This window comes from Rhinolophus hipposideros (assembly GCF_964194185.1).
Source record: "Rhinolophus hipposideros genome assembly, chromosome: 13".
Classification (NCBI taxonomy): domain Eukaryota; kingdom Metazoa; phylum Chordata; class Mammalia; order Chiroptera; family Rhinolophidae; genus Rhinolophus; species Rhinolophus hipposideros.
In genome coordinates, this window is record NC_138059.1 from 6,919,830 (window position 1) to 6,945,908 (window position 26,079).

The 26,079-nt window shown below is 49.3% G+C and overlaps 1 protein-coding gene across 1 annotated transcript; it reads left to right on the top strand.

The window, feature by feature from the left end:
• Positions 1–5: 5 nt before the first annotated feature.
• On the top strand, positions 6–24,624 carry OC90 (otoconin 90; the record flags this gene model as incomplete). Its single annotated transcript, XM_081070892.1, has 13 exons — positions 6–117; positions 3,785–3,850; positions 5,143–5,199; positions 7,190–7,364; positions 10,024–10,136; positions 11,959–12,087; positions 12,256–12,297; positions 12,778–12,828; positions 16,703–16,756; positions 17,824–17,940; positions 18,807–18,978; positions 21,570–21,676; positions 24,314–24,624. The coding sequence occupies 13 exons, from the start codon at positions 6–8 to the stop codon at positions 24,622–24,624; spliced, it is 1,506 nt and encodes a 501-aa protein (XP_080927018.1).
• Between the last annotated feature and the right edge of the window lie 1,455 nt (positions 24,625–26,079).

Below are 26,079 nucleotides of genomic sequence, written 5' to 3' on the forward strand. Positions count from 1 at the left end.
TTCAAATGGCTTACAAACGAAGGAAAAGAAGAAAGAGGGAGCTGCTGCAGGAGAAGCATAGTTTGCTAGCAGGCAGCGCCTCCGTGAGGATCACCAAATGTATTCATGTCAAGAGATGTAGGTAAGAAGGTGCAAAGTCAGCCTGCTCAATAGATAACTCGGAATGCTGGTGTATCACAACTTATGGGTTAATTAAAATTCAATCTGTATTTCTGTCTTAGTATATAATTACATGAACACTGGGACGTAGTGTCACTTTCATCTGAGTTGCTTATTATTACTTTATCCCCTTGCCTAATGAGTGATGGCAATCAAATATTAATTCGCAAAAGTCAAACTATAGCACTTTTTTGATTGCCTCCCTTCCCTCGTAATCTCCGAACCCACAGGTGAGGAGTGTGCTTTCCTCACCTTGCATCCCTGGACCGACCCCTGCAACACGTCTGACACACAATACATGCCATGGGATTAATGAATAAAGGAGACCACAGAGGTGTCCTCAAGGAGCACGCAGCTAAGTTTCCATGTTACAGATGGATAAACTGAGTCTCACAGAGGGCACGTGATCTCTTCAATGTCATACTGCTAGTTAGTGGCAAAGCTGGACAGAAACCCTGTCAAGGCTTTCTCCTTTTACCTCACTGCCTCATGGGACAAAGGGCTCCTGTGGGTTCTTATTCCTGAAAGCACACTTGTCATATTCCGCAGACTTCTCTCCCAGGAGCCGTTCCTGTTGAGGCCGCTTTCCCATCCTGTGCTCTCCTGCTATGATTGTGCTTCTGCTCATAGGGATGCTGATGGCCCCACATGTCGGTGAGTATGGGTAATTTACATCGTATTTCTGTCTCAGGATATAATTACATGAACATTGGGATGTCTTGTCAAATTTCATCTGATGCATTTATTAGTACTTTAGCCCCTTGCCTAATGACTGATGGAAATCAAACATTAATGATAATTCATAGGTTTAATTCAACTGATATTTTTGAGCAAGTTGTAGAGTGCATGAAAATGTGAGAAGGGAGATGAGGTGGAGAACCGGAAGAGCAAAAGATAAGGTAGCCGGTGAATAACCTCCCTCCCCGTGGGCTCACTGGCCGCGGTGCCTGGTTTTGCTGATATCCTTGGAGTGGGTTGACCTTACAGATGTGCAGCTGCCCCCTTTCCCCTTTTGTAGGCATGTGGATTAGAAAGGAAAAACTCTTCCACCCCCACACTCTAAAGCTGGGTCTCATGCTACCAAAACCCGGTCATCAAAGCAAACTTCTTGGTACCCTGGGATAATAATTTCAAGTTCACTTAGAGTCTTGGTTTCAAATCTGAGACTTCTTGCCCCATCCTCTTTTCTTTCTTGTTTGCATGTTTGTGCAGCTATCAAACACCTCAACCCACTTCTTTCCTTCCTACAACGGATTGGGCACCGCCAGTAATTGATATCACTCATGTATCCAGACATTCTTCTCCTTCCCTTCTCATATTCAGGTAAACTCAGGATCAACACACTTATCCTCCCCTCTCTAAGTAAGGTTTCCTTCTAAACACAGCAGTGAAAGTGAGACCAAGTGAATCCACAAATATTATGGATAATTTATCTTGACCATGACCCAAGCTAGTAGATAATACAAGAGATTAACATGTCACCCAGAAGCATGTATGTTGAAATTATAGTATAACCACTTTACATAAGACACAAAGTCTTCCCTCGGGTCCAGACCCTTCCAAACACCATCCCGGACCTTCTTTCCAAGGCAGAGTGGATCAACCACCTCCAGAAGTTTCTACTGGCTTTCTACTGATTCATTACTTCTTCCATATGTGATTTTTCTCCTTATTAAAACATTTTTGTCATGACTGGGGTCCCCATCATTAGTGTGACTGGGACTGTTAGGTCAGCTGCTAAACCTTTACCAAGACCTCAACTCAACTTGATCAAACTGCAACTCCGATCTTGACTCGCCTCATTTGGGGTGACACAATTCTGAAATAGTCTATAGTTTTCCAGTGCTTTCTCATGGCAGTACAAGCTGAGTCAGATGTTAAGACAATGCTGGTTGATCTCCGGCGTAGAATACTTAACACTATGAAGTCTCACTCATGACCACTAATAGACCTTATCCTTCTACTTTCTAGAGATGACATCTTGTAAATTTGCTTCAAGTTTTACTAGACGAGGATTTCTATCATTCTAGTGGGGCATCATTCATTGGCTTATAAGTTGGTCATTGGCATAGTTCAACCATGGGAATGCTCCTGCTTGCGCTTCAATCTATCATAGCGCTTGCACACAACGAGTGCCCCGTTTAGTTGAGGAAACAGTCACAGAAACAGATCATTGCAACCTGGGATCCTAAGTACAATGAGAGAAGGCTGCCTGGCAAGAGGGGAGCACAGGAAAGTTATCCCTAACAGCCCAGTTTGGGGGTCAGGTAGGGCTCCTTAAACTTAGAGGGATACCCTAAAATGTCAGGGAGAGACAGTAATGCAAAGGGGAGCAGACAAACAGGAGGACACCCCAGGCCTAAGGCACAGCACAAGCAAAGGCAGGATGGCAAGTAGTTTGGTGTCTAGGAAATGATAGGCTTTTCAGCATCGCAGGAGCATAAGGTTCAAGGTAAGAGATGGTTTGTCAGAGCCAATCAGGGGCCAGACCAAGAAAAGTCTAGGTACCTGGTCAGAAGACGCTAGGGCTTCCTCAGTGAGTCTCAGTTTCGTTGTCTAGGAAATGGTAATGACCATACGTGCCTCCCAGCACCGGGCAGAGGATGAGATGAGGTGGTGCAGAGTGAGCCTGGAACAAGATGGAGGCTGGTCACCTTCCGCTCACGATGACACTTTTGCTGAGTCAGAATCAGTTTGTTTGTTTTTTTTTTTAATTTATTAGTTTCAGGTGTACAAGACAAGGTAATGCTTAGAATCAGTTTTATTCTGCTGAATTTTGGCCTTACATTTCCTCTGCCTGTCGATCTCTCTCCCAACCCCACCCCTCTGGACCGTGAGAGTGAACTAACTCAGTCCCCTGGGATAAGCAATTTAAAATCCAGGGTGACTTTTTTGGTTGCTACAGTGTTTCCCCCAAAATAAGACCTAACCGGCCCATCAGCTCTAATGCGTCTTTTGGAGTAAAAATTAATATACGACCCGATCTTATTTTAATATAACGTAAGACCGGATAATATAATGTAATACCAGATCTTATATTTATTTTTGCTCCAAAAGACGCATTAGAGCTGATGGTCCAGATAGGTCTTATTTTCGGGGAAACCCGGTAATGAAAATGTGTGGGCGGTGACATGCTGAGAGTAGGCAGGAGTATGGGGGAGCAAACACCCCCAATTAGCACCTATCACTGATAGGGGCACCTGCCCCCTCCAGGATGGGAACTTCATTCTCAGCTGTGTAAAGGAATCACCACGGAAGTAATTCCCAAGGAGCAGGCAAAGTTTTACAATCGCTGCTTAAGTATTCTTAGCTGTTGGCTGGCATGTTATTAAATAGTTTCTGAGGCAGTCATGCCAAACGTAAGATGTGCCAGAGAAAGTATGTGGGCTCTGGGATAAGGTTTCAGATGGAATGGAAGTCCCGAATCTCCCTCCTCGTTGGAAAGTCCGCATTAGTTTGTTCAGAAACTCGCACAGAGAGAGACCTGGCACATAGCAGGTGCTAGAAAAATATGCACAGACCTGAATTTGCATTTCCATGTTGATGTCCTGTCTGCCACCTTCCAGCCTCAGCCCAGCAAGTGGGCTGTGACAGATTTGTACTAATCCTGCACTCCTGCTTATAGGGGGCCACCCTCTGGACATCCCACACCGCCCACAGGTGCTGCCTCCGGGACTCTCAAAAAATCTCAGTATGTATTCGTTGAACTTTTCTTTGGAGACCTAGCCGGGTAGAAAGTTGTCTGGGATATTGGCAGAGAAAATGAGCCCTTCTGAATATACCCTAGAGCCACTTACTGTATGATACTGATAGGTAAAGGGACTCAGGTGAGATTCAAAAGCCTCTCCCCTAGTGTCTGACCCACCACGGGTCTCTCCTTTGAGATAAAGTACTAGAAATTCCCGTCAAAAGATAAATGTCAGCTGGAAGGGGAACCCAGGAGAAGAAGGAAGTAAATGGGCTGATTATAATGATTATATGGTAACTGTATTTTAGCTTCAAATGAGTTCTGAGCTTCCTAGGGCAGAAAAAAAAAAGAGATAGATGATTGATTGCCGGGCTCTAGTTATTAAAAAGAAGGATGTATAATGTTCCTTGGGGAAGGGAACATTTTCCTAGTGATGGATGATAAAGATTTCTCAAGTGGGTTCTTCTATGGGTATCGCTGAAGAACTTAATACACAGTGAACTAGCTGATGAATTAAAGGTTCATTTTCGACCTTTCAGGGAGGTGAGTTGAGTCAACCGAATTATTTGTGCATGAGCCCCTGTACGCAAAGTGATCAGCCCCATCTAGGTCCAAATGACAAGTGGCCTCTCTCCCAAAGGTATAATCTCCATGGGAAGTCCGATACCCACGGGGAGGTGTTAAGTAGACTTTCAGACTTACAGGCCACGCTTGGCACTTAGAAGGATCCAGGCCAGGAAACACAGTGTGCCAAGCAGGGAGAGTGGCCTTGGCAGTGACAAAACAGTGTCCCAGGAACCCTATGTAATGAGTCAGGTGCAAGAGAGTGGGGCTCACGAGGGGCAACCACAGCACCTGCCTGGCCTCGCAGCCTAATTCTCCGTAGGAATCAGTACCTCTAATACCAAGTTCGTAGCTATAATTTCTAGGATGCCCAGAAGGGACATGCCCAGTTGCAGGCGTCATCACACTGAGAGAGACCCAAAATAATAACTTCCCACCTGGTATTTGTAGTTCATCCATACTTCTTGCCAGTCCAGAGACAACTTACCATCCAGGGGTCATTTTTTTTTTTTTTTTTTTAACCATGGAGCAATGTTGCCTGGTAACACAAGTCCTATTTCATCTTATCAGGTCTCCATGGTAACCTGTGTTACTAGAATTGTAGCCCAAGGTCAAATCTATCCTTAGAGAAAGAGAAAGGGTTTTACTTACTCTTTACCCGGCCTATGGATGGGGAGGAGGTAGGGGAGAGACCAGAGCTCTGTAATTTGTTTTCTCTTCCTTCCACTTAGATGTCACGTTCTTTAATGGGGTGTTTAAAAATGTGGAAAGTGCGACAGAAATTTTTGGTAAGTTAAATCTGAAATTGCTGTTATCCACCAAGTGTCAGGACATGGAGTGTGTGTGGGAAATCTAAGGAAATCACCGGGCCTGATTGTCTGCCCTCTGAGCTCCCATGGCCTTCCCAGCTAGCCCCAATCACTGTGATCCTGACGAGACCAGTGGTGCCTTTAATGCAGGGTGCCTCTCTGAGTTGCAGAGTGACTTCACTAATTAGTCCTGGCCACAACCTGGCAAGAGGGAAATGGCATCCCCATTTTCCAGATGAGGAAACTGAGCCTAAGGGAGTTAAGTGACCCAAACCCACACAACTAGAAGGGAGAAATTTTCCTCTGAGACCAGAGCTCAGTCGCCCTACACCAAAATAATTTTATTTTTCCTCCTCGACTAGTAAGTATACGTGAAGCCGAAGAATTTCAGAGTGTCAAGTATCCCGTTTATCAGTTATATATCTATTATGCAACTATCGATTGCAGGACACCACAATGGATCTTATCAGTGATTACTAAAAGTGCCCAAAAAATAAGTTTATAATATGATGGACATGAGTGAAGAGACTCTGAATTGCTATTGGATTAGACAATGGTGGATATAATACTTAAATGTGTGTATTTAATTATATGTATTTATATATATGTCAATATATCATACATACACACACACGTGCACATGCACACACCCATACCTTAGAGTGGCTTTTCCCATCAGCATAGAATCATTCCTTCATGTTTCTCATTACGCTGTGTGGAAACAAAACATGAGAAGGAAGTTTGCTTGAGGTAGAAAGAAGCTAGAACTGTCAGAGGTAGAACTGGTCCTTACAGGCAACTTGAAATGCCCCCCAAGCTCCCTCTCATGACCCTCTGCATTTAAATCAGGGCTGTGAGACCAGCCCACTTGGCACCTAGTGGTCTCCCAGTCAGAAAGGCGGAGAATGGAAAAGTGGGCACAAAGCAGCCCCCAAATCTGGATACTGTCTTCTTGCCAATTTTGTTTGCAAGAGCATTTTTGTTTAGGGCAAGTCATAATTGCTGGTGGGTACCTTGCACGTGTCTCTGACCTTCAGTTTCTTTACCTGTGAAATGGAAGGGACAGAATAGCATGTACCTTGCAGGATTAACATGGGATTTATGGGATAAGAGACAACGTGAATGCTTTCTAAAGCATTAGTCGCTCTATCCATCATCACTATGGTGTTATTTAAAGCACATAGTACAGTTTCTGGCACATAGAAGGTGCCCCCAAATTCTTAATGTCTGTACCTCTTCTCTCCCTGCACTGACAGTTCTCTAGTGCTGGTACTGTCTCATGTGGGATCCATTCAACAAACTAAGAGTGACGTAAATAATAAAGACATTAAATTATCTCTCACAAGCTATCTGAAGTCACCAGGACCGGTGCAGTAGCTCAACACGGGTATCTGAGAGCCAGCGGGCTCATTCTGTCTCACCCCACTGGTGTTCGTCTTTAGGCGTGGGGCCTCAGGGTGGCAAGGGGGTTGCTGCAGTTCCGGCCAGCATATCCTCACCCACACTCAAGGGAGGAGAATGGTAGATCCAAAGGATCTTCTTCACGCCTTTGTTCTTTATTAGGGAATAAATATTTCCCCAGCGCCTCTAATGGATGTCCCCTCAAGTTGTTTTGGTTAGATCTGGGTCCCCTGCTCAGCCCCAGGCCATCATGGAAACGTGGGATTACCATGGTCAGCTGAGAATGATCATGTGACATCCCCAGGGATTTGGGGAGAAGGCCCACCTTTCTGGAGGCCTTTTCAGGTTTGTTGGTAAGGAAGACGGGATATTGGCTGTTAGGTGGGCAATCACCAGGGACCCCATCTTACAAACCCACTTCGCTTTAATTGCTTAACACAGTCCTGAGTCCCCAGGAGGTGTTCAGTAGGTTGACGAGGTACCATCCGCTCATGCTGTACGGAGTCCTGGGGATGGGGGCTCCCTCCTCGACCTGGCCCCAGCACCGGCCCTGCTGTCCCCCCTGCAGACTGCCTGGGCTCCCATTTCACATGGCTGCAGGCTGTCTTCACCAACTTCCCGGCGCTGCTCCAGTTCGTCAGCGGTCTGAGGTGTGTGGCTGGGCTCTGCCCCCGAGACTTGGAAGACTACGGCTGTGCCTGCAGGTTTGAGATGGAAGGGCTGCCCGTGGACGAGTCTGACAGGTGAGAAAGACCAAACGGAAGGCTGTGGCGGCCTGGCTGGTCCTTGGGTGGAATGGGACACAGAGAGCTCCCTGGACTGGGGACTCGGGAGGCGTCTGAATTCGACGACTTACCCGCTGGGTGACTGCTCTCCTCATCTTTAAATTGCAGAGCGATCTGTGATCTGCTCATGTTCTGGGAAGTTATCATGATCCTATGTTATGTCTGATATACAAATCTTCATGTTCGTTTCTCAAAGTTTGGGTCCACCTGTATCAGACCCACCAAAGTGCTTGCTAAAAGTGCAGATTCCAAAGGCCCCTCCCAGACCGATGGACTCAGAATACCTTTAGGTAGAACCTGGAAGTCTGGATTTTCAACAAGCTCTCCGAGTGACCATTAAGCATAACAAAATTTGAGAATTACGTTTATTCAGGATAGTCCTACGTACCAGGACTATCACGGCTGCTTCAAAGCAACTATGAAGGTTTCTGTTCGATTTTCAACAAACACGCACCAAGTCCAATCATATGTGAACACTGTACTCGATATAACCAGTCCCTGCTTCGAAGAGGTAAATGCCTAGCAGGGAACATGGGGAAAATACAAGTGGCCAATAAAGACGTACTCCCTCCCTACATACAAGGGAAGTAAATTAAAACCAGATACCAATTTTACCCATCAGATTGGCACTCAAATTTAAAACCTTAGAAGCATCAAGTGTTCTCAAGGACATGCCAAACCGACACTGGCCACAGGGAGATCAGTCAGGAAGATTTGGTGGAATCTGTCAGCGCTTTAAGATATATTGCCTACGACCCAGTAATTCCAGTTCTCTGTTCCTATGGGCTCTGTGACCTTAGGCACGCCATTGTTTTGTGCTCCAGTTTCTTCTTCTCTACAATGGAGGTAGTAATAATGCCTGCCTCCTAGAGTTATTATTTAGGATTCCACGACCAAATACAAGTTAAATTGGTGGGATTCTGCCTGGTGCATGGAGTACTCAAGAGTATTAGTGAGTACGCAATAGTAATAGCTGTAGGAGGGCTCTAGTAGGAGTAGTGATTGTAACAATAGTCGCAGTTAGAGTCATAGGAGCAATAGTGACAGTCACTGTAGGGCCGTTGTGGTAGGAGTAACAGTACTAGTAGTAGCAGTAGTCCTACTATCAGTAGTAGTAGTACTCGTGGTAACAGCTGCAATACTACTAGCAGTAATAGAAGTACTAGTAAAGCTGGAGGAGTAGTACTAGTACTAGTACTTGTAACCGTAGCAACAGTGGCAACAGTGGTATGAAAGCAGAACATTGAACCCTGCTCTCAGTGCTGCTCCAGGAGCCATGTCCCCCTCCTGCTGGTACCTCTATCTCGTGTGATGGTGTGTGTGCTGTCAGCTACACAGGCTCCCAGGAGGGACGGGAGGACGCCCCTTTGTTATCCAGCGGGCAGCCCATGTCTCCCCTGGCCTTTGTCCTCTAGGACACTCTGTGAACGCCTTGCCTCAGAGGCGCAGGGCAACCTCTGGGTTCCCGAACACCTGTGCTTCCATTTCTTGCACCTGTTACCACCCGGGAGAGTCTGCACGCACGGCCTGCCTCCCGCTCCACTCCACGCCGTCTAAGGTCTGCACAGTACTATTTCTGGGCACCCCCAGCCTGGACCACAGCCCCAGGCACAGAAAGCCCAGCAAACTCACTGATGGATGAGGTGGTCAGCCTCCACTTCCTTTTCGGAGATGAAAAATAAATAAATGATTCAATCAAAAAGTGAGATCTTCCTGATTGATAAGGAATAATAGCTTTGGACTTAGACAATACATCTGTCCCATCTCAAAATCTCTAAGACAGGCTGTAAGTCACGTCTGGACCCAAAGGGTAGCTTCCCATTTCTGGGACCAAGAGCAAAGCGACCCCTGGAGCCAGCTCATTGAGATTCAGAAAGGGAGAGGCTGGTCCTGTATGGGGCCTGGCGCTATAGCCATTCCTGGGAACAAGTTCTCCTGTCAGGCCCTCCCTTGCCCCCTCCTGTAATTATTCAAACACCTTGCAAACCTAGAAGTCAAAGAAATGAAGCAGCAATTCATCACTGTCCCCAACCCAAAAAGAATGATCAAAGCACTGATGGCAAGAAACTGGCAGAATTGTGGGTCACACCCAATTCAATTACTTTATACAGTTCAGTTGATGGAGATGGGGATTTCCAAATTCCTGGAGGACAGGTTATTGCCACCTTGAACTGGTACATTAGATTGCTACCATTTCCTGAGTGCCCACCATGTGGCAGAATCTACAGACGTTTTCTTGAATGCCCAAAATTCTTATGAGCTACATAGTAGGAGAAACTCAGTAAGTTGCCCAAGGTCACCCGCTGCCTGTGTATTTTTTTCTGCTTTCCATTGTTCTCCACGGATGTCCTGTGTGCAGGTGCCACCTGACCTCCCACACTGAGTGTCAGCCACGCTCTGTGATCAGCCTCGACCTCGGCATGTTACAGAGCCCTGTGTGTTTCAGTCCCATATATGGAAAGGCTCGTAGTAATAACAGAACCTGCTGCCTAGATAATATCATTCAGACCGTGTGTGTGTACTGAGTATTACAAACAAACCACTGCCAGGAACCATCCAGAGACACGCGTGATCACAGGCGGCCTCCCTCTCTCCTGACCCTGCCCCCCCTGCACAGTTGCTGTTTCCAGCACCGCAGATGCTATGAGGAGGCCGCTGAGATGGACTGCTTCCAGGACCCTGCCAAGCTTAGCACAGAGGTCAACTGCGTCAGCAAGAAGATCACGTGTGGTGAGCATGCCCAGGTGTCCTGGGGGCTGGGCGGAGAAATGACAGTTCAGAGACGTCAGGCTGGACCAGGCCGAAGGCTCCTGGGGTCCACGCTCATGACCACCGCCACTGGCAATGCCGTCCTCTGTACGAGGAGCCCCACGAGGGCCGGTTCTATGGCACCTACACCTTGCACGGCTGAGGCACAATAGATGCTTTTTGAATCGATACAATATTGATCAGCAGATTACTTTCTTTATAATTTTATACTTGTAGCAACCGCGGGAGCTTGGGAAGGGCAAATCGTTTGCTCCTTATGCAGCGTGTGACATTGGGGCAGTTATCTCTGCTGCACCACAAAATGGGGAGGAGAACACCTGCTTCAGAGATTGGTTAGGAAAATTCAGTGATGCTCATAAAGCAGTCCGCACAGTGACTGGTGTGTGTTAAGGAGTCGGTGATGGACTGGAGGTGGAAGCTGTGAGGGGTGAACGAGGCTGTAGTGGTGGTTTGTACGAATCAGACACGCGGCCCTACCTCACTCGCTGTGTGACTACAGGAATTTTATCCCACGTCTCTGGGAAACCCTGGCCGAAGCAGAATAGACAAAGGCTAGAGGGAAAAAACATGGCGCCTTGCGGGTACCATATTGGAGCTGCCCTTTTTAATAAAGTGCCTATTATGTGCCATAGGCTTTTTACAAAGCAACTCTGATCGTCCGAACAACCTTGTTAGATGGGGGGCATTGTTCCCCATTTTCAGACAAGGAGAAGAAAGCTCAGAGGAGTTGGATAACTTGCCCAAAGTCACAGCGCTGCTAGGTCACAGAGCCAGGGTGTGAACCCAGGTGACGTGGATTGGCTGGAGTTTGGAGCATTAGGGTCAGCACAAGGTGAGGCATGGGCGTAAATCACTAGGTGACGTGCACAGTGAGCACTCAAAGCACCATTCATTCATTCATTCATTCATTCATTCAACAGATACTTACTGAGCACGTACACCAACTGCAAGATAAGCACCAAGGTGCCGGAGATATCCTGACCTTCTGGGATTTTCTCATGGTTGTCTGACACTGAAAAATACCAAAAGCAAATGATAGCGTATGTTAGGTAATGGCAAGAGCTGTGTCAGACAATAAATCAGGGAAAAGGCATAGGGAGGCTGGGGTGGGTGTCCATTTAAATAGGAAGGTCAAGAGAAGCCTCTCTGAGCAGGTGACAGTGAGCAAAGACAGAGACGAGGCATATCCCGGAGAAGAGCAGTGCAGGTGGAGGAAGCAGCACGTGATAAACCCCGAGGCTCGAGGTGCCTGGGGTGTTTGAGCAACAGGGGATCCGTGAGTCAAAAATGGAGTGATGAGGGGGGAAGGAGATGTTCTCTGAGAAGGAACTTTGAGTTGGGGAGTTGTTGGGGGATTCTGAACACAAGAAAAGACATGGTGTGATACTGAGACCTGGGTTTTCGAAGGACTGCTCTGCACCCCCCAGATGGGGCAGCAGGGGCTGACACAAAACATGGGGCTGACACAGGACATGGGGCTGACACAGGACATGGGGCTGACACAGGACATGGGGCTGACACAGGACATGGGGCTGACACAGAACATGGGGCTGACACAAAACATGGGGCTGACACAGGACATGGGGCTGACAGAGGACATGGGGCTGACACACGACATGGGGCTCACACAGGACATGGGGCTCACACAAGAGAAGAGACACATGCAAGAGGCATGGGGCTTGGGAGGGACTGATGGGGAGTTCAGTTTGGGAGTCTGTGTCAGTTACCTCTTAGGATTCCCAGTGACATCTTCCAACCGGCTGTGCCCTTGTTCTGTGCACAGAGTCCAGAGACCCTTGCGAGCGCCTGCTGTGCACCTGCGACAAGGCGGCCATACAGTGCTTGGCTGAGTCCAGTATCAACTCCTCCCTGAACCTCCTGGACGCCTCCTTCTGTCTGGTTCAGCCTCCGGGTAGGAAGGACCGGACCCTGCATGTCTGACGATCAGGGGCAGGAGCTGGTGGGGGACCTTCAAGGGGGTGCTGTGTATCTTCAGGTGCCAAGACCAGCACCTTCCAACATCCCCCAAGCCCACTGCTCTGAATAGACTTTCCATTTTTGTTTCTGTTTTGTTTTTCAGAGACAACCAGCAGGAAGGAGCTGACGACCCTTCTGCCCAGAGGTAAAGCCTCCTCGGGAAGCTTCCCTTACTTACACCACAGGGGCCAGACGCCTGATGGGAGCCAGTGGACACACATACAATTCATGCCTGTCATTCCTTGTTCACCAAAGTTCCCACAATCTCTCAGCCCCAATACCATGGGTACCTGGGCTGGGAAGTTCAGAGGTACACCTGGGCAGACCTTTGGAGTTTGCAGTCCTCTCATTGTCACAGGCCGCGTCCGATATTGTCACCAGAACCCAGAGCCAGCTGGGGTCCCTCCTGAGCTGGGGCCTTGCTGGGCACCCCTGCATTAAGGGAGGTGTATGCATGAGAGGCTGGGGCTCCTAAGGCAGGAGGGTGCCCTTTCCTCATAGCACCTTGTACAGCCTGCTCCTCCTGGGTCCTCCGGTCCCCAGCCTGTTCTCATTTGAGACCTTTGGCACTTGCTATTGACACTGCTTCCATGGGTCATTGCTGTCGGGGGCTCTCTTTTTCCAGTGGATCCTGTAAAGCCCACAGAAAGCAGCCTGATGGCCCTCTCAGGAGAAGGTGAGCACGGGGTCGGGGAACTGCATGCGACCCAAAGGCCCCCATTTTAATTGTACCATCGCCTACTTGCTAGAGAATGAACTCCCCTAAAACACCCCCTGCTGGGCCTTCCCGGGAATGGCCTCAAGGACTTTCCAGAGCCAGCCTTTGTTCTCCGACCCCAAATCTCTCCACTCGCTCAGCTTTCTCCCACACCCCTACTCCGGCCTCAGTAGAACTGTCAGATAAAATGCAGGGCCCTCACCCTCCACCGTCTGACGCTGAGCTTCAGATGAACCACAAATAACTTTTGAGTGTAAGTATGCCCCATGCCCATTCTGGGACATACTTATACGTCATTTTAAAAGGATTTGTTGTTCCTCTGAAATCCAAATCTAACTGGGCATCCTGTAATTTTATTTGCTAACCCTGGCAACTCTACGCCTCTCTGAGTGGCCTCAGGAAGACCACTGTGCACAACCGTCTCCTTAGAAGTTTGTCTATTTCTCTCTGCTGCTGCTGCTATGACGAAAGAAGCAGAGGCTCATGGTTCGTACGTCTCACCCCCGGCCATGTCCATGTCCAAGGGCGTCTCACTCCCAACAGCTCCAAGACAGCCCGTGCCTTGGGGCCCAGGTCGAGAGAAAAGAGGAAATGGCACCTACACCAAACCAAAGCTCCACCAAACAACAAGCACTCCCAGCACGATTGGCAGCTGCTAGTTCCTTTCTAAATTAATGATACTCTGCGGACGTCATGGCCCCGTCAGACAGCCACAGAATAATCCCAAATCGGTACATTTTTCATTGTGGCATGACCGTGGGAAACACGCCAAGGAAATAAGGGTCTTCCAGGGGTCTAGAGACTGACTGGAGAAAGGGAGTGGATTCACGCACACCTTCACCCCCCACACACGCACTCACGCCCACGACCTACACAGCGCACACCAATGCCCTTCAGAGGCGGCGGTGGCCTGAATGCAGGTCAGAAACCAACCACACAGGTGCAGGGGGGACACCCTGTGAGGAAGAGCTATCGGGCTCCTAAATGCTGCCGCCATCATGTCCTAGAACAATTATGTTTTAGAGTCACACAGATTGGGGACGGAATCCTGGCTCTCCCATGTTTCGGCTGTGTGACTTTGGGAAAGTGGCTTACCACACTGAAGCAAATAAGCTTCCATGTCTTATTTGCATAAAGCAGCAGTCGGAAAACTTTCTGTAAAGAGCCAGAGAGCAACTATTTTAGATACAGGCTCTCTGGTGTAACGACTCAACTCTGCCGTTGTACAGGAAAGGAGCTGTAGACAATTCATACCTGGGTAAGTGTGACTGTGTGCCACTAAAACCTTATTTACAAAAACAGGCCAAGAGCCAGGCCATTGATACCAGCCCCTGGAAAGGGATGATTATACCTGTCTTTTAAGGTGGCAGAAGGACTAAAGGAGAGAGAGCATGGGAAGATTCTGGACCAGCATCTTCTTCCAGAAATCCTAGTGTGACTATAAAAACAGCACATACCATCAAATCGTATACAGGATACTGGACAACTTGCTTAAAATATGTAATCGCATTGAATGCTCACACAGCCCTATGAAACAATTGCTATAACCTTTGCATAGAGATGGTAGGTTGAGATGATGAGAGAAGTCGTCCCAGGTACAGACCTGAGTGGGAAGGCTGAGATTTGAGGGTCCGTCCTTACTGCTAAACTAAACTCCCTTTTTAAGGTGCCTGATCCAGCCAGGGGAGGTAATGGCCCTTTCTCCCATTTGCTGGTTTCTTTCCCTGAACACAGGACTGACCCTCATCTGGCCCCTTGTCCACTGAATCCAGACTGAATGGAGCACCAATGTGCAGACTTCCCAGTCGGATTTCCATGGGCCTTCTCTCCTTAGTCCCTCAGCCCCGAAACCCGTCTGGTTTGCAGGCGTTCCCGGCCTGGCTAAGGTGCTGAAAGGATGATTGAAGTTGGGTGGTTTCTTTTCCCAGTGGCTGCTGAGACCAGAGCTGACCAACTGACCACTCTTTCCAGGACACATCAAGGAACCACTCTCTCCAGGACAAGTAAGAATAGGGGACTTCACAAAGGACAGCATGGAATCCAGTGGAGAAATGTCACCTAAATATTTGTGTTCAGTTTGGTGACCACTTTTTGGCAGGGCCCAGAGGAAATAGGAAACGGAGGCTCTGGGAGGTTAAAAGTTCCATGTTATTCGCCAGGAGACTGACCTGTTGGACTGGTCTCTAACCACAGCCTTGAAGCTGGAAGACTTGTTGTTTTTTTTTTTTTCCATTACACAATAGTGACTCATGGAGAACAGCCCCTTCCCTAAAAATGTCTAGGCTGAGAAGTCATTGGAAGAATGAACCTAACCAGATACTTTGCTTGTGGTGATTAATAATCATGGCTCCCTTATTAGTAAGTATAAATCGCTGGTAATAACTACTCAGTAATTACTAAGAATAGTTGAGGGCAGTGACCTTGTGAGGACCTCACTGTACCAGATGTGTCCAAGCCCCTACACCCTGTGTTGTCTGGGCTGTCCTCCCCTGGCCTGGGAGGGCCATTGTTATCCCATTTTACAGATAAAGGAGAAGCTGCCAGCGGTGGGGTCATGTGCCTGGGGTAGCACAGCTTTGCGTTCCTTTCCTTTAAATCAATACATTTTGCCTTTGAGGAGAACCTTGTGCCCCGGCTCAGAACGGTTCAGATGTTCCCTGTGCTGGAGCACTGTGTCCCTCAGTCAATGTCAAAGCCTGATTTTCACATCACATCATCATAATCTGGGTCTTTGACAATTTCAGGCAATCCCTTTCCTTTCCCAGATATTGTGAAGTTACCATCTCTAGCTCTTGGTGGTACAGCCAGAGTGAGATAGTAACGTGGTGTCTTGGTTCGGAGGGTCAGCTTTAGCCAGGTGATCTGGGTTAGCATTCTGCCAGTGGCTAGCTCCTGACCTTGAACAAGTGTGTCCCCGTTCTCATCGCTCAGTGAGAGCGAGCATCGTCCTAGCTCACCGGGTTGTCACTAAGTTAATACAAGAAAGCACTTGGCGCTGTAGGTGGCATGTAGGAAGCCTTAGTCAGTTCGGTACTATAACAAAGTACTAAAGGTACTACAACAAAGTACCTCCCACCGGGTGGCTTATAACCAACGGAAATGTATGTCTTATGGTTCTAGAGGCTGGAAGTCCGAGATCAAGGCACCAGCAGATTCGGTGTCTGGTGAGAGCCCGCTTCCTGGCTCATAGCTGTCTTCTCCCTGTGGCGTTACATGGAGGAAGGGGTCAGGGCACTCTCGGGGGTCTCTATAGGGCATTAAACCAATTTATGAGGGTTCCGCCTTCATCCCCTCATCCCCTCATCACCTCCCAATGTCCCCACCCCTACTTTAGTCACATTAGGGGTTAGCATTCCAACATGGGAGTCTGAGGGGACACAAATACTCAGGCTATAGCACAGTATGAGCTTAATTACGGTTAAACAACAAACGCATTTCATAGAAAAACAGGCTCAGCAACCTTCCTGCAGCCAGGACATAGCTGGCAACTGGAATCACACAACTCTACTGCTTCCTTCTGCTCTGTTCAAAAAAATAGGATGCGAAGACATTTTTCTCGTTTAAGTGCTGCAGAAATCTGTTTTTCCAAAGTATTTCAACAGACGCACCCACAGCTGAGTGTCAGCAAGCCTGCGTTGTGTGCAGATGAGGCGGGGGAAGGGCGTCCCTTTTTGGCTCAGCAGTGACCCTGCCATCACCAGCTGTCCTGGGAGGTGACCAGGAGCAGAGCCCATGCTGCTTCCTGCGCCCTGTGGGATGGGAGCTGCCTCTGGAAAACAAGATGGGACAGGCTGGGGTTGATGTTCACCCTGTTTCTCTTTTTGGGGGGCAGAAGCAAGCCAAGAGCAGGAAGGCAGAGAAGCCGCGAGGACCACAGCCCCGCCAGGTAAGCGCACTCAGTTTCTTCCACCTTTGTATATATCATTGTCCCTATACATTTATGACATCAGGTGTGTTCCAAAGGAGCCTTGGGAAAAAGACCCCAAACTCAGAATGGAAGAAATCAGGAAGCCAGTTTGCTTTTCCGCACCCCAAAAGCAGACAAATGAAATTAAAACTTAGATCTGTTACGAGGAAGACAGGGAAGCTTACCTGCTAAACAGATGCGTTTAGACAAATACAGAAAGCCGTATTTTGTCTTCTATGTCAACCACCTGCAATTCCACATTACAAAAACACGTTTAGTACTTGACGATGCTTTCTTCTCGTCTCCCCCGCCAAGCATGTCCATGACGATGGCCAGGATTCACCCAGTGCTCTGAACGGAGCCTGAGTCAGCAGATAGGTGGGGTAGGGCCTACTGCTGCTTCCTTTGTCTGGACGGGTCTGGGCTGGAGATTTGGCCTGTGGGCTGGCGACCGGGCTGCCTGCAGCTAAGAGGGCAGACGGGACGGACACAGGAGAGCAAAGGGAGAGAGATCCTGGCTGGGAGCCTGTGTGAGAAGGCAGGGCCAGCTCAGCGGCAGCCTGGCTGGCCATGGTGAGAATGCTGCACTTTATTCTGAGTGTGATGAGAAGCTGTTGCAGTGTTTTGAGGGGTCTGAAGAGCTTCGCTGGCCTACACTGTTGGGGGCCAGGAGTCGGCTTAATTTCTCCACCATTCTTAGCCCTTCACTGGGGAGCACCATGATGGGTCTGCACTGGGCAGGGACACAACAGGGAACGTGACACAAATGTGGGCCTGGGTGGCTGTGACTGTTCTCAGCCAGACGTCATCCACAGTCCAGCACAGACTCCTGCCCGTGCGAAGGTTACAGAAAACTTGGGATCCACGTAGCATTCATGGATCCCTGAGACTGTGCCCTCACGTCTGCGACCCCAGTCTGAGGACACCCTCCCGATGCTCTGTTGCTCTGAAATACCCGCCTGCACTCGGCCTTGACCGTGTGCTCACCTGCAAGTCCCGTCTTGAACCACCTTTTAAATAGGGACCATAAGGTTGTGCGTTTTCAGGATCTGCAGAGATGGTCGCCGCAGTCAGAAGTGCAACTGTTGTCCCCTCTGGCATTCAATCTTTGGGGTTGGCCGTGTCATCCATCAAAAGCGGTCCTGAGGAAACAACTGGAAAAGGTGAGCAGAAGCAGGCAGGCTGAGAAATGTCTGTCCTCTCCCAGCCTTGAGATCCTTTGGTTAGGTCGTCAGCAAAGACCCTTAGGCCACTGATCACAGTGACCTTGTCACATTGGTGCTGGTGCGACTAGAAGGTGCCACCCCCCTTGCAGATGAGAGACTTGGAGAGGATGTGACTTGCCTGACCTCCCCACTCTCACGGGCCCAGAAGGAAAGGGCCTGGCATTGTCCACCCTGTGGTTTCTTGGAAAGAATAACACACTTGGGTTTCATTCTTCCATGGCTCTCCTCCCTTGGGGTGTCTTAGCAAGGACACACGGGTGGCTGCACACAGAGGAGGGCTTGGGCACTGCCATGACAGCTTCCCACAGTGTGTAATGCTATGGAGGCAGTTGCAGGCTTTAGCCTAACTTACCCGAAGTTTCAGGTGTGGGGGTGGCTAGAAGTGGAGAGAGAGAGAGAGAGAGAGAGAGGCCGAGAAAGAAAATCAAGGTTCTGAAAGGCAATCCCTGCCAGCGTGTGCTTAGGTGATGGAGCCAGAAAGCCTGAGGACCCTAGGGGTCTGAGTGGGACACAGTCACTCTTCTCAGTAATAAAAAGTGTGTCCCAAAGGGCATTTTTGGTCCTGACTGAGTCCCCATGCCTGGGGGGATTTAGCCAGGAGTCTGCGCAGAGCACAGACCTGCTCTCTGAACGACAGATCATCCCTGACGGGGGCGAGCCACAGAACAGTTCCCCAGACAGCTGGCGATGGGAGATGGAGGACATCTCCTGGTAAGATAAGGGCAGTGCCACAGGGAACACTGCCCTCCTTCTGAGGCGTGTTCTGACGGTCCTCACTAGCCTGAGTCTTTGTTTCTCGTCAGCCTGTGACAGGTTCACCTTCCTGCACTTGGGGAATGGGGACACCGCACAGGTGATGACCCAGCTTGGAGAGATGCTGTTCTGTCTGACGTCCCGATGCCCGGAGGAGTTCGAGTCTTATGGCTGTTACTGCGGGCAAGAAGGACGAGGCGAACCCAGGGACGCCCTGGACAGGTATAGCCGGCGACAGTGTTGGGCCTGCAGCACGGGGGCGGCCTGCAAAACGAGGTCATAGCCTTCCCCGACCTTGGACATCACTTTAGGATTCACAAAGAGCTTGTTGCTTGCAAGATCTCACCCAGGATGGCCCATCACCATTACAGGCCCATTTTCCTGATGAGCAGCCGAGGCTCAGACTTGTCTGAGATCATTCAGGTACCCAGGGACAGAGTCAGACAGCCCCACGTCTTTTGATTTGGGGTCAAGAGCCCCATCACAAATACCTCCCCGCTCCCTGAAGAGGGTGAACCTGCAAAGACACTTCAGAGGACCCCAAATCTGCCTATTTTGCAATGAACGACATAGAATGAGGGTGTGCAACTGATTTGTTCTGTAAGAGGCCACAACAACTCTGAAGTGTAACTGCTAAATTTTATATCTACCACTCTCGGGAGAATTTTCACTGACTTCATTCATTCATTCATTTAGATATGCATTCAACCCACATTTCTTGAGCTTTTGCTCTGTGCCAGCGACTATGCTAGGTGGTAAAGACACAAAAATGATGAAACCTAAACAAAGCAGATCACAAGCAATGACCTGTGCCCAATAGGAGATTCCATAGGGAAAGAGGTGGATAACTAAACAAAAATCCCACCCAATATAATCAATGCAGTGAAAAAAAAGAGGGGGAAAAAAAAGAAAAACAGAGGAAGTGATGGAGAAGTCGACCTGGAGATGAGTTTGAGGAATGTTCTGAGTAGAGCTGATAAGGTTGAAAGACGGATTGCACGTGGAGACGGCCCCGGTCAACTGTGAGCCATGCATTGAAGGGTATGCCCCTCTCAGAGGGTGTGATTCCCAAAGGAAAATCAACAATTATTGCTGAAATTTTTTTAAAAAAAGAAGAGACAAAGCCTATTGTAGTTAACTCAAAGGATGCCGTCATGGTGGGAATGTGGGATGTGTCATCCACAGGTCAGATGGTGTCTGGCGGCTGCAGTACTCACCATGCACCCACCCACCCTTGCCGCCACAGGTTTTCCTCCTATTCTACTGCAGTCGTGCTTGCCCCTTCAAAATTTACCTTCCACTGGGTGACACGGAACAAGTTTTTATTCTAGCAAAGTGTGTACCACACTGTGGAATCATAGCATGTTTACACTGTGAAATTCGGTAAGACAGAGAACAATTTCTTGTTCTTCACTCTCCTCGACAGGAACAATTTATCATTCCTGAGTCCACAGCCCTCAGTGAGATTAGACAAGGCATAGAAATCCAGGCAGCAGCAGTCACTGTGTTCTGCTGCACTCCATGGAAAGAAAGTGGGGATGCTTTTGCAAAGGTTTTCTGACCACCTTTCACAAAATGATGAGGTTTGATCAGGCAATCGAGTCAGTTACAATGTGGCTTCCCCTGAGATCCAGAAGGAAGAAAGTGAAACACTAACATCCATAGCCTTGACTAAGCAAGAGTGAGTCAAACTGATAATCATTTTCTGCAAGGGTGTCTTCAAAACCATGCATACTTTACATTCTGGGCACTTCAAGTGATTTTTCAAAGACATTTTCGATCATGTGTGATTTCTGATTCACTCAGACTTTAAACTATTGTATTAACCATCCACCGCCACGCACCCCAGCCAAATGCACACAAGACAGTGTGGCTCTGCTGCAATGACAGTTGAATGAGGGCTGCTGTTCGCAGCTGACACCGACCTGCAGCCATTGGCTGAGACACGTGACGTGGGGTGGTTCCCTTTCAGTGCTGGCAACATGGAAAGGTTGGTGAAACTGGTACTTCGCTGAGTACGAGCTCTATCAACAAAATGCAAAAATTTATGACTAATCTCTGCCCTGGCTGTGGTCTCCATGATGGACTGAGAGTTATTAAAGGACAGGCAAGAGTTGAAAAGGGAAGATTTAAGGAGCAATGGTAGCCCATTAATTGGCTGGGGCCATCACAAGATCCCTCCCTCTGGCTGGAGGGACACTGGAGATTGTGAGGCTTTATCAGGCCAGATGGCTGGGTCTGACAGCAAGACCCCGACTCACCCCTATGTTTACTGAGGTCACGCCGGGCACATTTGTAGATACAGTTCTTTATGGATGTCAATAGTTACTCCGCTCGCGCTCTTTCAAGGCTGGGGACCAAGGGTGGTGGCCTGTGGATGTGCGACTAATGGTTCCATTACGTAAAAGGTTGGAGGGAGTGAGGTCACTGCTAATTCATACCTCGCTATAAACTAAAAAGTTACCCCATCCTCAAGACCCTTTATTTCCATTGGTTGGAAAATTCCTGTCAATGACTATGACACTCTTTCATCTTTGCAGTCAACAGAATCATAATGAAAATATAAACAAAATGTGTGAATTATAAGATGTGCACAGTATCACTCATGCCGCCTTTGCTGTGGTACCTTTGTGCAGTCCACAACCTGAACAACCGTACGTAGTGGCTCTCGGCTTGCATATAAATCAGTGTTGTGTGCACTGGAAACAGCACTGGCTTCTCTCGCTGCAAGAGTGTGTGGGAGAAGCAGGCCTTGAGGGAGAGCCTGGGGCAGCTGGGAGCTCTGGGCAGTAAAGGGTTTTCCTTGGTCTTAGGTGCTGTTTGTCCCATCACTGCTGCCTGGAACAGGTGAGAAGGCTGGGCTGCCTGCTCGAGAGGCTTCCTCAGTCAGCGGTGGTGTGCGCGGATGGTGTACCCAAGTGTAAGTGCTGTGGGCCTGCTCAGTGAGTTACTCTTTCTTCAGGTCAGCCTCGGGACCACAGCTCATGCCTACAGGTGCTTTCCCCAGCACTTTTCGTCTCTCCTGTGACTTAATATTCTTCTGAACTTTCAGGTGCCTCCTAGGATGCCCATTCCACTGAGGAGGAGACTCAAGTTCGAGAGGCTAAGTCAGCTGCTTAGAGTCCCAGAGCTGGTTAGAAGCAGCCCAGACACAACAGAGCCCATGCTTGTTGAGTGCTCACTGGGTGCTGCTGTAAGCTCTCGCTACGTATTAGCAGAATGTATCCTCACAGCCACCCGAAGACAGAGCACGGGGAGTCTCCCCATCGTGCAGAGCTGGTGGCCGGGGCCCGAGGTCACAGAGGCAGAAGTCAGTGACAGAGCTGGCATTGGGACCGTAAAACCACGTCCTCAGACCTAGACCCAAGAGTCTGTGCCCGTGCATGTCTTTTCCTAAGAAGCAAACGTTTTTCCCAGGCGAGACATTCCTAAGGACCCCATAAAGGAGAGTGGCTCTGGCTGGAGGGAGAGGTGGGGCTGCAGCTCTACTCCCCCCTACCCTGGAAGCTGGAGGCTCCTCTCTGACCACTCGGGGCCTCAGGCAGGTGGGCACAGGTCCCAAGCGTCAGTCTTAACGCAAATCCAGGCTTGCTTTTAGCACTGGCCTTCTGGGCCTCCTCGGGCTCCATTTCCTCCCCCACACCAGTGGCTGCATTTCCAGTTTAAACGCTTTGCAATTTAAGGGAAATGTTCCCTGCACCGCAGCATTTCACAAGAGCTCTGCCAGGGTTTGTTCCCAAGCTCGTATTTCACCTGGGGAAGCCGCTGGTCCTGCCACCAGTGCCCCTCCTTCCTCTGCAGTCCAGCAGGTCGCATGCACCTCCAGACCGTCCTATCCTGCGGGATCACGTGGGCCTCTCACTTCCCAGGAGCTCTGTGCTTATGTGTCACTCACTCATTCCCTCACTTACCTACTGATACAACAAACCTCCACTGGGAACTAGGAAAGCAGTGGGCATGCAGGATCCCTGCCTCAAATCCCTCACAGCCTGGAGGCAAGGGGGAAAAACCAGGGCTTTTCTAATCTCATGGAGCAGACAGGTGTCCTGGGACTGTGGGTAAGGGGGGTTGGAGCCTGCAGAGTACAGCGGTGAGGACAGGGCACTTTGGGAGAAGTCAGAAGAGGTAGTGAGCTCTTACAAGACATTAGCAGGTTTCCAGATGGCCATGCTGGGTGTAGATGTGCCAAGAGAAGAGAAGAAGTCGTGGCCTTTTGGAGTCTCCTGGCAGTTTAGGATCAACATGGTTCTGTGTTGCCGGAAGAGAAAGTGGGCATTGGGAGGGCGGCCTGGAGGGGGGAGGCTGTAGTGCTTCCGAGGGAGGTTGGGGAGATAGACAGGTACCAGATCATGAACCCAACATGGACACATTTACATTCTGTCACATTTACAGGGGACGAGGGGCAGGGGTGGGCTTAGAACCCATGGCTGGCAGGTTCAGATTATGGTTGTCACATGATGCAATCATGCCATGAGGTGTCATCTGCTCAGCTGAGGGGTCCCCGATTCCGTGTCACAGAATCCAGGGCACTGCATTTGTAGCCTGAACTCCCACAGAGCTCCAGTAACCAGTTCCTACCCCATGAGCTCTGAGCTCGGAGCCCTGTACCAGGGACAGCTGTCAGGTGACGAGACCCGAGGGCATCTCAGAGCCAGCGCTGCTCTGGGGGGAGCTGGCTGACGTGTGTGTCCCCTCTGCTCGGCTTCTCCTCTCCTCTCTTTGCTGTTGAAATACGTGAGTCTGGGGCTGACGTGAAGGCCAGTGTGGGAGACTTGGAGGGTCAGTGTAATGAGAAAAAAATCTGATCTGCTTTATGAATACTTCATGGTAGGATCAAGATGAAAAAATTCGACAGGAAAGGTCTTTGAAAACTACAGATAACAAGGATAATATTTGCAGAATGGTTATCTGTATCTAAGCACCTCGAAACACATTATTTCATTCGAGCCACACAGATGCTATCGATGGCCCCTCCCATTGTGTACAACTGAAACGTTCAGCAAATAGGGCAGGGTGGCCAGATCTAGCTAATAAAAATACAAATAGGAAATTTTAAAAAATCTACTGTCAGAACCATAGGGTAAGACTGGGTGGGAACCTGCAGGAAACATACTCCATTGTAGCCGGGGCTCAGGGAAGCGTTCTGGAGGAGGTGACGCTAAGGGGGGTACAGTAGTACCTGTTTTCAAACACCTCCCTTGACGAACATGTCGGTTTACAAACGCCGTAAACCCAGAAATGCTTCAGTTTTCGAACACGCCTCGGAAGTCGAACATGTCACGCAGCTTCCGCTGAGGGCAAGATCCTGAGGCTTGGCTGTCGGCTGTTTTCACACGTTTCAGAACTCGGTCTTCCGGAATGCATTACGTTCGGAAACCGAGGTCCCACTGTGTTGACATATCAGTTCATCAGGAGGAGAAAGTCTGTATTTCCAGTAGCGGGATCAGTGTGTTGGATGCCAAGAAGTTCAAGGTGGGGGGGGCGGAAGGCCCACCCTGAGGCCTTCACCTGCCACCCTCCCCCGTCTCATGTCTGCTCCTCTGTTCTTACCTCTTAGGTGCGGGGCAGAGCCTGTGCGCGAAGCTGCTTTGTGCCTGTGACCACACAGCGGCCGAGTGCATGGCCTCGGCTGCTTTTAACCAGAGTCTCAAATCATCAGGGAGCCAACAGTGCCAGGGCAACATGCTCCCCTGCGAGGACGGCACGCACGCGGGACCTGCGGCCTCCTCCCTCAGCTCCAGCTCGGAGGAGAACAGCGAGGAGGCCATGCCTCGGACGGTGCACCTGAGAAGGACCAGAAGATTTCTGGGCAAGTCACTTGGTCCCATGGGGACCAGGCTACCACAGGGCCCCAAACAGCTCCCCTGAGAAAACCACAGGCACATCCTGTTCTGTTCCTCCCGTTACGGTAACCGCTTTGGGTCTCAGTCTCCTCGTCTGTCCTCTGAGCAGAGGCTCAGAGGGAAGAGAGGTGGCGAGACCCTTGCACACCGCGATCTGTTTGTGAGCTCATATTCCAAAGGTGCATTTGGAGAAGGCAGACAAGCTGTGGTTCCACACTTCCTGTCGTGCACTGTGGAAGTTCAATAAATATTCCAATCAACTTTTGTTTTGTTTTGAAGAAATGTTGTGTATACTGGTGAATAAATTGCGAAGGTGACAATAGCAGTAACAACAGAGGGAAAAAATATCTCCATTCCCTAAACACGGAAAGCTAATTTTTCCTATAAAAAAAAAAATAGAAGGGAATACCTTTAGTTAATCTTATGAGATCACCTATGGGTCACCAATAACCTACCAAGATGTATGGCAAGAGCTGAGATGATAGCTTTTTTTGGGATGTGCCCTAAAAATGCACTTGCCATTCTAGATAAGAGAGTGGTCATGTGCTACAGCCAGCACAATAAAGAACCACTACCCACCATGTCTTGGGTCCTGGAATTATTTTTTTTTGGCTTTCCCCCATCTTTAAAAACCCCTCCCTTGACTCATTAGGCAAGACGGCAGAAATGTGACACTGATCTGATGCGCCTAGGTTTGGTGCTGTCCGTAAGTATCAGATTGGGCCATGCTGCACTGGACGTCGTTTGCCTGGCCCCACATCGGATAGTCCCCACCTTTTCCCCCAGACGCCGCTGTGATCACCATTCCATGCGGGCTGACCAGGCCTGCCTTCCGTGCTTCCACACTTCCTGCGTTCTGACACAGGACTTCTCAGAAAGAGGTGACCCCTTGGGAGACTGCTCAGCACTCAGGTACACACAATCCAGAAATGTGGCGGAGTTCGTGATAACAGGGCTTTGACGATGAGTGGAAGCTGAAGGATCCGTGCTTCACTGACTTCCGTCACCTGGGGTCAGTTCTGATTATCGTGAGGTACCTGAGATGACCCAGTAGGACGGATCTTGTCACCCCCATTGATGGCCAAGCCCTACCTGAATCCGCTTAATGAGATTTTCCTCCTTCCATTTCAGGGGTTCCCCGGGATCACGTCCCAGAGTGACCCCTGAATGTGAGCTTTGGTCTTTGGCTCCGCTTTAGAAAACCCAGGCTAAGATAGTACCCTCTTCATCGTCTGCCTCTGACTCAAAGTGTCAGTAAAAGACAAATACAGCAAAACGAAGGGGTGGTTTGGTCTTCCTTTTTCATTCATTGGAACTTGCTACTCGAGATCGATAATTTATTAGATGAGAGAATAGGTCACAAGATCCAACACGTCATCGGAGTTGGAAAGCAAGCATGAGATGACAAATGCTAGACTGCTCCTTTTATACCTAAAGGAAGGGTTCCGAAACATGGTGTGACCGGCCTCAGCCCACAGAA